This window comes from Salvelinus sp. IW2-2015, linkage group LG22, assembly GCF_002910315.2.
Source record: "Salvelinus sp. IW2-2015 linkage group LG22, ASM291031v2, whole genome shotgun sequence".
In the NCBI taxonomy this organism is placed as follows: domain Eukaryota; kingdom Metazoa; phylum Chordata; class Actinopteri; order Salmoniformes; family Salmonidae; genus Salvelinus; species Salvelinus sp. IW2-2015.
Genome location: NC_036862.1, coordinates 33,003,186 through 33,017,826, shown reverse-complemented (window position 1 = coordinate 33,017,826; position 14,641 = coordinate 33,003,186). Strand labels below are relative to the sequence as shown.

At 44.1% G+C, this 14,641-nt stretch overlaps 1 protein-coding gene across 1 annotated transcript in view; it reads right to left on the bottom strand.

Annotated features, from left to right (window-relative positions):
• Positions 1–12,367: 12,367 nt before the first annotated feature.
• Positions 12,368–14,641, bottom strand: part of LOC111982728 (calsyntenin-2-like) — a 3,613-nt gene continuing 1,339 nt past the window's right edge. The window contains exons 3-4 of the mRNA XM_024014329.2: positions 13,738–13,922; positions 12,368–12,556 (exon numbers count right to left, since the gene is read on the bottom strand). Of these exons, the coding sequence (XP_023870097.1) occupies positions 12,368–12,556; positions 13,738–13,922 (374 nt within the window). The remainder of the gene's footprint in view (positions 12,557–13,737; positions 13,923–14,641) is intronic.

Below are 14,641 nucleotides of genomic sequence, written 5' to 3'. Positions count from 1 at the left end.
GGGGCTGCGGGGTTAACAACTCACACCCTGTTGTAAATCAAGGACAGAACATTCAGCTCTCCCTCTCCAATGTTCACCAGAGGAATGTCTTTTGTTTCTACAGACTTTTCCCGCTGAAACTGTAACACGTTTTAAAGCAAATACTGTAACAATATTTCAAACATAAAACGTGGGGAATGGTCAGAGGCGATCTAAAGAACACGAATGTCATTTCGTTTGTAATTTTGTGATATCATTAAAAAAAAATTATAAAGGAAATACTGTAGCTTGGAAAGTACACCCACTACATGAGTGAAGTCTCCATCCAATGTGTTGTGCATGAAATATGAAAAATTATGAAAGTGTTTTTGTTAAGAGAGGGAAATGATTTTAAGAGACATAAKATATAATTGTTTTACATAAACTTTGTACAAGTTACAAGTCACGCCCCTGAGTGAGGTCAGAGAGCRTGTCAGCCTGACGCAACCGCCCTTTTGAACAAACTGTATAAAATTATGGGTTAAGAATTTACATATCAGACCAGAGAGACGTAGAGCTGCAGCTGCACTGTTAGAGCGGTTTGAACCCTGAATCTCAACACGAGGTAGAGACAATAAAACCACCTCCCGGACAATCACTGGTATGGCTGATTAGTTGTCCTTTAAGTGGGATCATTCTACTACTGCTCAAACCATCGTATTACGCTACTCTCATCACCCCACTGGGAACCATCGACACAGCTGGCTAGCCTATGTTCAAAGAGGCAGCTTCAGGAAAGAATGGTAGGAAAATCAACTCTATAGTTCTGTTCAGGACTACATGACAAGTCACCGGACAACTACAGAGAGGAACAACAGTAGAAGTGTCACACCCTGATCTGTTTCACCTGTCTTTGTGATTGTCTCCACCACCCTCCAGGTGTCGCCCATCTTCCCCATTATCCCCTGTGTATTTATACCYGTGTTCTCTGTTTKTCTGTTGCCAGTTCGTCTTGTTTGTTCAAGTCAACCAGCGTTTTGTGTCTCAGCTCCTGCTTTTTCCAGACTCTCTTTTCTCGCCCTCCTGGTTTTCACCCTTGCCTGTCCTGACTCTGAGCCCGCCTACTTGACCACTCTGCCTGCCAGAGCCTGCCTGTCGACCTGTACCTTTGCCCCCCTCTGGATTACTGACCTCTGCCTTACCCTGACCCTGAGCCTGCCTGCCGCTCGGTACCATTGCCCCCCTCTGGATTACTGACCTCTGCCTTACCCTGACCCTGAGCCTGCCTGCCGTCCGGTACCATTGCCCCACCTCTGGATTACTGACCCCTGCCTGCCTTGACCTGTCTATTGCCTGCCACTGTTGGAATAGGAAATTATTGTTTATTCGACGTGGTCTGCATCTGGGTCTTACCTTCATACCTGATAAGAAGACTTGTTGGAACCATTTTTGGACAATCAGAGACTTACCAGCGTGCCACGAAAAGGCCCAACCCTCTTTCCAAGGCGGCCCGGTTCCGAGAGACACGGCGAACCAAGGCATTTCACGTAAATATATTTATGATTTCTTACTCCAAGCGGGCGGCGGTTYGTGTGCAAAGTATAGGAATACTATAAGTGGGAGTATTTTCTAGATGTACCAACGTTAAGTGTCTTTCTCCCTCTCTCTCTCTCTCGCCCTCTCCATGTCTTTTGTAACAAGCAGCCATATTGTTGTCAGTCCGCTATGGACCTGTTTTTGACGTATTAAGTGTGTATGTTATCCTGTGTTACCATTTAATTAGTTTGTAAATAAATAATTACACCAATTTGTGTAGTACTGAATCATAAGTAAGTCTCGAGTTTTGCAGATGCAAAGGAGGTTACGACGGTTCAGAATGATGATATGAGGTTATGATTAATACATTGACTGTTTATAGGTGTGATAGGTAAAGACCTTTAGAGTTTAATTCGGGAGATGGCAACTCTTTAAAGAACCGCTCTCGTGGTGCCCCAGATCCTAATGAATTAATTGTTACATGATTAATTTAATCGGGTAACAATTAAACATATTTAGGTAATTAGATAAATAACAGTCCTCAGATTGATTTTAAAGTCAAGTCACGACACTTACCAAATTTTTCCGGACAGTGCACTTTCAGCAGTGTTTTAATTAGAATGAGTGGATTACCATGTCCYTGAGAGATGTGTGGGCTGTAATAGCAGAGGGCTGCTGCTGCTGGGGGTAATAGGATGTAATTATTTAATGTTGTATAACGAGAGGGTCACCTAGGACTCGTTAGCCTGATGCTAATGAGTGTTTTTTTTCATAGGTGATTAAAGAAAGATTTCCACTGTTTGCTCGGGGCACCGAGACGTGACGAAGACTATAATTTCTATTTTCAAGTGGTCAATACAATTTTATTCTGATTAGCCTTTATTTAACCAGGTGAATTAGTTAGGAACAAATTCCACATAGCAACAAGATGTGTGCATTGTGTTTATTGAAAAAATGGAATAACTCACTTTTTCAAAGTTACTTGCTTTATTTTTGTTATGCAGTGTATGTTTCTGTTTGATCATGTAAGGTAATATGTGTAAAGGGCAGATTGTAAGTAGACATATGGAGTATGAGATTTGATGTGTGGGATCTTTATTTCCTGTTGTAAGAGTTAGATTTCCTGTGTCACGGCTGCCTTGGCCTCATCTCCCTGGCACTCGGTGTTCACCTGGGAACAATGACAACATGAACAAGTTAGTTGTTAGTAATACTCATGTACATCAAAATAGGATTGGGCTCACAATCAGTCAGTGMATGTCATTGGTCATGTAATACCACACTCACTCTGTAGGAGGAGCTCCACACGCCGGCCCYGTTGACAGAGCGTGCCCGGAACAGGTAGTGTGTGTCTAGGCRGAGCCCGGCCGTCTGCAGGTTGCAGGTCTTCAGCCCCACCAGGACCACTCCCTTCCCCTCCTCCATGGCCATCCCCAAGATAACCGCATCCTGGAAGTGGATGTCAAAGGTCTTCACCTCCGCCCATGGGCAGCATCCAGAAGACCTACACAGACAGATAAATAGCTATCATCATATTGGATAACTTCTACATAGATATAAAACAATACATTTGAAGTTTAATTTCTGAATAACTCCATAGTTGCTCTTTAACTGTACCTCCACWGTGGCTCCACTGACGATGTGCTGGTAGATGATGGGGGGCCTGGGCAGCAGATGGCGTTCCTTATCGCTGCAGTCCCCAGCTGACAGGCCCAGCTGTTCCTCCATCACCAGCTTCCTGTGGCTCCTGGGAGTCCGGGGGCTTCGGGGTGAGTACGCCAGGGTGCGGTGGGGGGTCCCTGGGCATGATGGCAGCTGCACCACCTCGCAGCACCCCTCCAAAATGGCTGCCTCCATGCCGGTCGCCACGGCAACCACTGCAGCCACTTCGGGGCTCTTCCAGTGGAGGTGGGTCCCCAGCAGGCCCTGCAGGTCCCTAAAGAGAGCATCAAAGTCCATCTTCATCCCCTTGAAGGGCTCCCCCTCCTGGAGAGTCAGGGCAGAGCGATGAATGTCCCCGTTGACCCTCTGCAGCCACTGGGTCAGAGCCAYGRCCCCGGTCAGGAAGGCCACAGTGTTGGGCTCCAGGAGGGCCTGTTCAGAGATCGTCTCCAGCCCAGTCAGGGAGCTCAGGAGTGGGGCAGAGGTCTGGAGGAAGTCAATGGCTCCGCTGCAGGTGCTGGAGGTCAKATTTTCCAGGTGTGAGAGCAGCAATGCCTCCTGGTCTAGCAGGACATTACGGATAGACAGGAAACCCTCGCGCACACGGCGTCTTAGCTCGGTGCCGTCGGAGCCCGTCCGGGCCCTCAACTGGTCCATGGACACCATGTCAGCTTCACACTGGGACTTCACTACAGCCACGTGACGGGTGCAGCAATAAACATCTGATACAAACTTAACTTCCTGTATTAACTTTTAATGAATTAACTTTGAGTTTACTCTGCTGCAAGTAATCTGTTTGACATAATATTCCCTCTAAGCTGTGCACGTGCACGTGCGTGGGCGCGCAGCTCCCCTCGGATGGCCGGGCAGAAGAAATATCAGCCCATGCAGAGAAGMATGAGTTTGAACTTCACTCAACTTCCTAGTTTTTCCCTTTAGTTAACACTATCAACGTTTCACTATACTGTGGAAAATTGTGCTCAAATCAACGCAATATTAGCCACTTTCAATGTAACATACTGAAACAAAACAAACTATGCAAGACTTAGTATGCAAAACAAACTGTGTAAGAGATTTTCTTGTAGGCAGAGAGCATTGGCGTATTATTCTATTGCATTGACAGGCATGACTCAGACCCCTACTCTACAGCGCCATAACCAATCAGAGCTGCAGTAGGCCTATATGCAAATAGCCATAGTCATATATGGATCTGTGCCATTCACTTTGAACTTGACTGTGTTAACAGCATGAGCGGTCACGAGTAGATGCGCTTGTGATCAAAGCTGAAGCCACYTGTGCACATTTGTTCATATTCTTTGCTAGTTAGWGAGTTATTAGCCCGGTTATCGCTAATTTCTAGTCAACAATGGGGGAGGGGTTGCTTCCGACAAGAGCACAAAATGTCTGCATTTCTAGTCATCTTAGAAAAGCCAGTCAGGTAAAATTATTTTTTTATGTGTTAAAGGGGCAGTGTTGTATTTTGAGACRGTCTTGAATAAGCTAAGTAGCCAATAGGCAGAGGGTAGCATAATTTGTCTGATTTTCTGTAATAATAGTATGGGAATAATAATGAATTTTATTTTGTAAAGTGGTTYCTTGCATCAAACAAAACATTTTAAGCCATCTCCTCGTCTGATGGACAAGTGGATAACAGGGTAATGTTGAATGTAGGCTTACATTGAACACCACACATTGGCTGCTACTGTAGGCTGATTGATAGAACAGCTATTTCCATGTTAAAATGTTATGGGATGTATTTTTCCCCATTGYTTTTGATGGTAGGCCACTCTGATAGACATACATTATGATCAAATATCCATAGTAGYCTACCTGACCACTGTTAAAACTGGAACTTAAAGCGAGTACGACCTCAGTGTTCACAGTAAACTTGCGCTGGAATTTGCACTGAATTTTCTAGATGTTCAAATTTGTACTCAGCAGACCTGAAATTTGCTCAGTGCCWAAWWWTTTTKGAGGGAACATTGGCTWCCATTACTGTGGTTCACAAAGATGGGATTTTGAGAATKTATTTTTTACTTGCAGTAATTAAGATGTGAAAGCTTAGCACTGGTAGATTCTGGCTGCACTTATGAAAGCTAATTAACTGAACAAAAGCTGTTTGTGCAGCAACATTAAGATGTCAAATTAATGACATAAATCCATGAAATTAGAGTAGTAGACATGACCTTACCCTTCCCAGCCTGCTCTAGGGAATTGCGGATGCCCAACTCCCTGTGGGCGCGGGCCTCGTGGACTGGTGACACATCGTGTCCCTGGTGCCCCTGTTCCATGCACCCCTGGCACCCCAGAGCTCCGTCGTCAAGGCAACAGTGGGACAGGGAGCGGTCGTGGTGGATGGGGCATGGATCGCGGCACCCGCTCTCCACGGGCTCCGTCAGCACGTGGGCCTGGAATGCCCGTTTGCCATGGAGTTTTCTCAGGCACTTGGCACAGTAGTTGAGGCCGCAGGTTTGGCAGTAGCGCTGGGCCTCGCGCTGCTTAGARCAGATCTCGCAGGCGGTCATCCTCAGGGGTAACTTCTTGGCACGGGTGTTTTTGGGTTGCTTCACCCGTCTCAGGCCCTCAAGCCTTTCCAGGAGCTGCTCAGCCACGTTAGCCAGGAGAAGGTTCTCTGGGAAGRGCCAGGCCTCGCCGGGCTGGAGGGAGTAGTGGACCAGGCAGCAAGGGCACTGGGAGCAGGGCTGAGGTTGCTCGGCATCAGAGGCCTTGGTGCTGGATGGCTTCTTGCGGACGCCTTCCAGGCAAGGCCGGCAGAGGCAGTGGCCACAGGGCAGAGACACAGGCTGGAGGAGGAGAGTGTCACAGGCTGGGCAGCACAGGTGGAGAGCCAGGGAGCGGGTCACTGGGTCAAACTCAGTTTTTGTCTGGGCATCCTGAGAGCTAGAAGGGGTAACAGGCAGGCTTAGGGGTCAGAGAGGGGAGAGCTGGAAAAAATACTAATGTAGTCATCACAGTTACACTACAATATCATCCCCCCACTATGCCAGACATTTTCAGATGACTATTTCTGTTATTCCTGTCCATATAAGAATAAAAATAATATATGGCACTACTTCAGTACTTGTTAGGCTTTTTATCTGTTTCAGGCTTCATACCCTATCTCCTTTCCTGCGTGTTTGGCTTTGGGGTTGTTGCGCTTCTTCGAAGACCTCAAGCGCGGCCAACAGCCGGATTCAGAATCAGTACCAAGCATTCTTGTATTAGATAAGAGATTCCCARTTGTATTTTATGCGATATCCTAAAGAAAACCATGTCATTATTAGATTTCGCTCGTTAGGCTAGCCTACTTTCTATTTCACTCATTGGCCTACATTTTGGTTGCAAATTCTACTAGAGATCTTTATATTTAATTAGCCTAATCTAGTTAATTAATCTGCATTTTTCATTGCATTGCAGATGGGCCGCTACTGAGGCACTTACGTTCTTCAGCACGTCTGAGTGTGATCAAAAAGTGAAACTCGCGGGAATATCTCAGCTGTTTTACTATGACGTACACTTTCGGCCGTCTATGACGTTATTATGGCAGCRTCCGTGGCGGCCGAATTATGTGGTAACCTGGTCAAATTCCAAGCCCAGCGCTTTAATATGATTCTCTACAGCCTATTTCTTCGAAGTGGGGAAAAAGTTGATAAAACACTACCAATAAACACATCACTAGAAATGGCCACTAGATGGAGACATTGTATTAAATTTGACATTGGATTAAACACACACTCCCCTTCTTGGCTTCCATGGCAACCCCCACGGTAACCTTTCCCCAATAGAATCTTTCCTCCACGGGAACCACACCTGTTGGCATTCTCACAAACAATCGCAAAATTGTTTCAATAATATATAGAACTTTTCTTGCAGCTCTGGTATATAAAGCTTTTTTGAGGCCTTGCTCACAATTCATTCTATGGCAGCACAATGATCAAACAATATACTGTATGCGAGGCTCTTGATCATATCTTTGATCATGACACTGGTGAGGAGTAGAGAGTCCTTGTTAAACTTTGACACAAAGTAGTCAGTGATAAATAGCACAATAGGTTTCATCTGAGTATATGCTATAGTCAAAATAATCCAATAATCCAGTTTTTTTTACTCTAAAAAGAGTTGTAGGAGCTCAGGTCAACGAGGCCTACAGGCCATAAATAGCAAATAGAATTTCAAAACTTGTAATGATCACAAGAATTTAAGTTGATAAAAAGATCTAACATAACATTAGGTGATATATGTATTATTATGGATTTATAATCMGCTATAATGGGACGGTCATTTTGGACCGAGAACACAGAATTAATTAACATGAAACTAACATAACAGGAGGGTTAAACTGTTAAATTGGTCTAATACCTTTCATAGCTTTGTAATACCATAGACTGAAATGTCCATAGWCTTAACTATATGACTAATTAGTGACCCGCGGCTGAGTATTTCCCACCCCATTTTAATTCACACATTCTCTAGGCCTAGTTGTTTTCTGTATTGAATAMATTGATAAGTGACTGCAGAATGAATGAGACACAGCTAGATTCTAAAACAAGTCTTTATTGGTCAATTTACAGAAAGTGTTGTAGTGACCATCTAAAGTAAACTAAGAAAAACAGTCCAAAGAAAAAATCAAGAAAAACCGAAAAAAGGTTTTACACATTTTACAAGGATGATATTTATTTTCACCTTCTTCTTCTTCTATAACAGTGGTCACCAACCGGTGGATCGCGATTTTTATTTATTTTATAAATTTAACCTTTATTTAATGTTGATTGACATGTTGATCTTCAAGGCATTCCTAGTCTATCACCAAACATTTCTGTAGAAAAGCCAACGATAACGGCATAAGCTTGCGCTCCTTTTCCCSGTGTTGCGCTGTTGACAGTACGTTCAACTTGATTCAGAAGCCCTGGGCACCGGGTAGGCAAAGTTTTCCCATTTTTAACCATTTCATTTGTCTGAAAAGTTCAACTCCGCCTACCCAGCGGACCGGGAGATATGTGGCTAAATCGAGTGCGCTTTTGGGGCTGGCCAATCGGATAGCTCAATTCACGGTGCCTACCTACATCTTYCACGACCCCGGAAAATGAACGAGTAGCCAAGTGTATGGATAGCCCTGCGTTTTTATTATTATTAGCAGCTCGTCGATTGTATTTTAATATCGAGGAGTATTTCACTTTCGCTGGTCATAGGAACAACATGAATTTGTGCCGAGGCAGGTGTGGTGCGACTCGAGTTTTGCCATCAGGTGGAAGACTGTGTCCCCTCTCTCTAGTCAGTCCCACTGGAGGAAAGGAAGGAGAGCAAGGACCGTCTGCTGCTCACTCCATCCGTCCACTGAGACTGTTTTCCCCCCAAATAACTGGGAACTCGGGATTCATTGTCTTTCAATCGTTCAAGACAACTGGGAACTCGGAAAAAGCGMGATCCGACTATGGAAAATAGTTTTGAATGGTCATCCAACTCGTAAACGCTAGCATCTTTCTAGAACTCCGACTTTCCGACGTGAAGTTCACTGACTTCTTGGTTTGACCTCGTTTTTTCAGAGTTCCCAGTTGTCTTAAAATCACCATGCCCATCAGAAGCAGGTACCATCAGTCCAGTAAAATAAAAAAGCGAATTATTTCAATTCATGCTCAGCTGTGCCTCACAAGTGCTACACCAACCGATCTAGTTTATCAAAGCTCGAGTTTTGAAATATAATATGGTCTGAGAAAAATAATATTGGCAGGCCAGGCATATAGCCAATATGCTAAGATAATGTATTAAGTGTACTGCACAAATCTCATTCCTACAGAGCTGTTTTTATTAGGTTAATGTAAAAATAATTMTCTGAGTGGTAGATCTTGGCTTGCCTTTTGAMTGCGAAAGTGATCTTGACTCAAATGTTGGTGACCACTGTTCTAAAACAAACGTTGGGAGACCATTGGGGAGGATTGATGCAAAGTCCAGCAAGGTTCAAAGGGGGTACGGGTACAGCTAGAACCAAAGGACTATCCCCGGGAAGGAATACATCAAGCAGGGTCACACAGTCAAATACCAAAATGAAGACAATAGAAACTTTCAATTTCTCCTCATGGCAGGTAAAATAACATTTTGTAATAGGTGTACTGTGTACGATAGGGGTAAGGGGGATTGCTGGGATTGACTACAGAAAGACAGAAGACAACACCCTATACATGCCCTGCCCATTAACCAGTTTAAGTTGGGTTTAAATTGGTTTAACTTCCATGATCATTTCCCACTGTTGTCTCCCATCCTAAAATGTAGGAACAGCGGTGTCTGTTTGTCTTGCCTGTCTTAACAGAGACAGAAAGCACAGCCATTTGGAATGAACTGAACATTGAGATACAAACATAGAGAGAGGGGTGGGTTTGGTGTGATATGAACAGATTTAATTGACATGGGCGGGTTAGTACATACAGATGGGGGGAGGGGGGTGCATACATACAGATGGGGGGAGGGGGGTGCATACATACAGATGAACAGAGGGAGGAGCTTTGCTAGGTTCAGGGCAGGGTCACCTACTCTAGTCAGTATGTACAGGCAAGAGGAACATATCAAAATGTACAAGGTTCCTTCTCTCTTATAGTGTGTCCAAAACAAACAGAACAGGCAAGGTCAACTTTCACCTGGGTGCTTATTCAGTTGGGTACAGAATATTGAAGATAGAAATTAAATGCATGGAGCTGACATGGTTATTGTTTTGCATGACAGAGAAACGTGTCTGTTCTATGCAACATATTTCTATCTGAACATTCTGTAATGTTGCAACTGCATGATTATGCCTCAAGTAACTACAACATCTCCAACAGGACACCAATCAAAAAACAAATAAAGATTGTTTAGTGCCATTGGTTACGCCAAATGTAAAATCACCTAGACACCTCATCCAGGCTTAAATACGCAGTGATAAATAAAATATATTCCATTGCAATAAACCCAACATATTTTTCAGGTATTAAAATATTGCAAATCAATGCAATAATATTTTTTTCTTATTTCGTCTTAAATTTAAATTTGATGCAATGGACAAAAGGTATGATATACTGAACACAGATACACTACATGACCAAAAGTGTGTGGACACCTGCTCGTCAAACATCTCATTCCAAAATCATGGGCATTAATATGGAGTTRGTCCCCCCTTTSCTKCTATAACAGCCTCCACTCTTCTGGGAAGGCTTTCCACTAGATGTTGGAACATTGCTGCGAGGACTTGCTTCCATTCAGCCATAAGAGCATTAGTGATGTCGGGCACTGATGTTGGCCGATTATGCCTGGCTTGCAGTCGGCATTCCAATTCATTCCAATGGTGTTAGATGGTGTTGAGGTCAGGGCTCTGTGCAGGCCAGTCAAGTTCTTCCACACCGATCTCGACAAACCATTTCGGTATGTAGGGCTGTTGCGGTGACCTTATTACCGCCACACCGGTAATAAGGTCACCGCAACAGCCCTACTGGAATTGRAATGYCGAGCTCTTATGCTGCTGATGGTMRTTAGTAGTCTACCAAACTTGCTAACTGCCTGGTACTCAGCACTGTATTGTCCCTCTAATCACTCTGACATCAATGAAAATCTAATCGAAAATCTAATCAAACACTTCATGAGTTCCCTTGAGCTCATGTTGCGCAACATTTCTATAGGGTGTGCAATTGCGTGAGAAAACCTTGCTTTGTGCACGGGGGCATTGTCATGCTGAAACAGGAAAGGGCCTTCCCCAAACTGTTGCCACAAAGTTGGAAGCATAGCATAATCTAGAATGTGCTGACGTTGCTTCCAGAGGCAGTTTTGAATTCGGTAGTGAGTGTTGCAACCGAGGACATAATCTTTTAGCGCATTACGCGCTTCAGTACTCGGCGGTCCTGTTCTGTGAGCTTCTGTGGCCTTCCCCTCACGGCTGAGCCGTTGTTGCTCCTAGATGTTTCCACTTCCCAATAACAGCACTTACAGTTGACCGGGCAGCTCTAGCAGGGCAGAAATTTGATGAACTAACTTGTTGGAAAGGTGACATCCAATGACAGTGCCATGTTGAAAGTCACTGAGCTCTTAAGTAGGGCCATTCTACTGACATTGTGTGTCTATGGAGATTGCATGGCTGTGAGCTCGATTTTATACACCCATCAGCAACGGGTGTGACTGAAATAGCCGAATCCACTAATTTGATGCGGGTGTCCACATACTTTTGCAATATAGTGTATCAAGGTAAGGATCGAAGGTGTTCCYCTATACTGGACTGTACCATCTTAAAGGAAAACTCCACCCAAAGACTATCATTTGGTATTTGTTTCATTAGTTGGTTGTTACCATTACAAAAGATCACAGCGACCTATAGGACCACAGTTTCTCAGACAAGATTTTAGACCCTGAAAAAATAGGTGGAAAACAGATGTTCGACAAGCAATTTCAGTCGTATACAGTATTTTCACATTTTGTTGTCTTTTTTTCACAGTCTCAGTAAAAAACAGTAGTTAAGGTTTCAGTTTGTGGACTAGGGCTTGAGGCCTGGGGTACTCAAGACCACAGGATAGTATTACAGCATTGGAGTACCACAGGGTAGCTTTTAGTTAACACCACATAGTTTGACATAAAGGAAAGGAGTCTTTTTAAATACAGGCTGGTGTGTGTGTGTGTGTGTGTGTGTGTGTGTGTGTGGTGTTGTTGTGTGTGTGTGTGTGTGTGTGTGTGTGTGTGTGTGTTGTGTGTGTGTGTGTGTGGTTGTGTGTGTGTGTGTGTGTGTGTGTGTGTACGTGTGTGTGTGTGTGTGTGTGTGTGTGACGTATGTGTTGTGTGTGTGTGTGTGTACGTGTATGTATGTGTGTGTGTGTGACGTGTATGTGTGTGTGTGTGACGTGTATGTGTGTGTGTGTGTGTGTGACGTGTTGTGTGTGTGACGTGTATGGTGTGTGTGCTGTATGTGTGTGTGACGTTTGTATGTGTGTTGTGTGTGATGTGTATGTGTGTGTGTGTGACGTGTATGTGTTTATGTGTGTTATCACATAGTGCTCATTCTATTCTTAATACCATTTCCTTTTTCACCAGTAGGGGAGGATTGTACCTCAACTCAGAGAAATCTCAGGTAGTCTCATGATTTGAACAATTTATTTTATAGTAGTGAGTATGTTGATGCCTCAGCGTGTGTGTAATATCTACATCAGTGTGTATGTGTGTGCATCAGTGTGTATGCTATTAATTGTTATTGCAGTATGGTAAATCAAAAACAATTAATTGTAGAGTTGTCCCAGTCCAGCTGGCCCCTCTTGCTGCTCTGTTGTACCCTGTGAGCTCCTGGGACCTCCTCCTCCTCGCTGTCGTCTGACTCTGTGCTGGTGATGTCATCCTCTTCATCTTCCTCCTCCTCCTCACTGGCCTCTTCCTCAGCTTCCTGGGGCTCCTGGAAACTCTGCATGGGGCACAGAGAGGCAACAGCTGTGTAACAGGTTCTGGAGCTGATTACTGTGGCCCTTGTGTATCCTACTCTGTTTCACTATGTCCCATTTCTCCCTTTCTCTCCTCTTCCCTGCCATTCCTCCCTCTGCCCTCTATCTTCGTTACTCTATTTCAGTCCATTCTCTCTTTTCTTACTGTGACGAAGCTAACTCAGTACCTCTCGTCACTAATTATTGAATTCCCCTTGTTTAGCGCATTCATGTGTCCCCATATATCTAGTAATTAATTTATCCTAAAGGTGTATACTGTTGTTATTTCCCTCTTTTGCCAGTATCATGGCTATTTATTGTGCGTAAGGCTAATTGTGTGTCGAGCAAATGTTTGGTCAAGTTGCGTTGTGACGAATTTCAGTTTCATACTTAAATGTATTAATTGACCCTTTTGCAATCCTCCAAGTGGATGTGATGTTCAGGGGCACATGAACACCTGCTACACTGACAAGAAAGAAGTTTGTTTATTTCCATATTGTAATGTGTCCTGTGTTTGAAGTTGGCACATCTCGGAGCGCCATGTCTTGTCTATCATGTCCGTGCGTAATGGGACCATACGCAGATTGCAGAACTATTGTTATGAAATGTGTATTCATTYATTTAAAGATTTCCCGCATTGAGGATAAGCCAGGAATGTTTAAGATGTTTATTTAGATGTAATATGTAATATAATGACGATGCCTGTTACATGATTTAATGGGTAAAGAGCACCATGTTTAATGGTAGGTTCCATAAGGAGGGGCCATAGGTATAAAGGTACCTGTTTCACCTATGAGCTGGAGTGATGTTCTAGCTCTGGTCTGTGAGCTGTTTTGGAGGCTGTCCATAACCTGGTATACCCCAACCTGCTACTGTTGGTTTGGCAGGGTAGGCCTGATTGAGGCTCAGGGTTTTGATTTCTATTCAAACCTGTATTCTGTAAAGATTATGTAACTATTCATAGGATTTTGTCATTCACCTGGAACCACCTTTCACTGTTAATATACTGGACAGTATCTTGCCCCTGATCCTGCTGCCTCCTCCTACTTACTGCCCTTAAGGCTGTTCCAACATCTGGTCCCTACAACACTCACCTTCCTTCCTTTATTCCTCCCTCGCCTCTCCCCCACTGTTTTGTTTTCAGTCTCCCCCCTCTTCCCCTTACCTCCATAGGATTGACTGTGATATTGAGCGCTGAGTCGTCCCAGTCCAGCTCTCCCTCCTTGGTTGTGTCTGAGCTCCTGCCCTCCTGTTGGTGTGTCAGGTGAATACGGTAGATGCCTAGCACAACCACCACCACCAGGGCGGCGATACAGATCACTATCACCACTGTGGCAGCACTGGGGACTCCTGGGGGGAAAGGTAATGTTAATGTATGTTAAGTAACATGGTGCACCCACACACATTACAAACCCCACCATAGCCTGCAGCTCACTATAGAATCATCAGTCCTAATACCCACACACAGTCTCACTATAGGATATCATCCAGTCTATACCGCCACACACAGTCTCACTATAGAATCACCAAGTCTATACCCAACACAGCTCAGGTAGGACTTAACCATCAAGCCTGATAATTCTGTTCCAGACCAACAATTAGCCAACAACCTCATTCAATTAATCAAAGGTGTTGATGAGCAGTTTTTGATGAGTTGGAAGTGGGTGTGTTCCATTGACTTCAGGACTCCAGTGAGTCCACCTAGTTGGCTAAGCACAGCGACACGTGAACCTCTTAGTTCAAAACCAGAGAGAGGTGGTGAAAAGGCCCTAACGATCTCAATCTGAAACTGTGTGTGCATGTGTAAATAGACTATATATGTGAAGAGAGAGAGAGAGAGAGAGAGAAGAGAGAGAGAGAGCAGAGAAAGAGAGAGAGAGAGAGAGAGAGAGAGAGAGAGAGAGAGAGAGAGAGAGAGAGAAGAGAGGAGAGAGAGAGAGAGAGAGAGAGGGAAAGAGAGGAGAAGATAGAAAAATAGAAAAAAGATTTCTCGAATAGTGTCTTTAATGAAGGTGAATATATGTACATTGTCTGTTAGGAGACCATACACACCCTCTAACACATTCTGT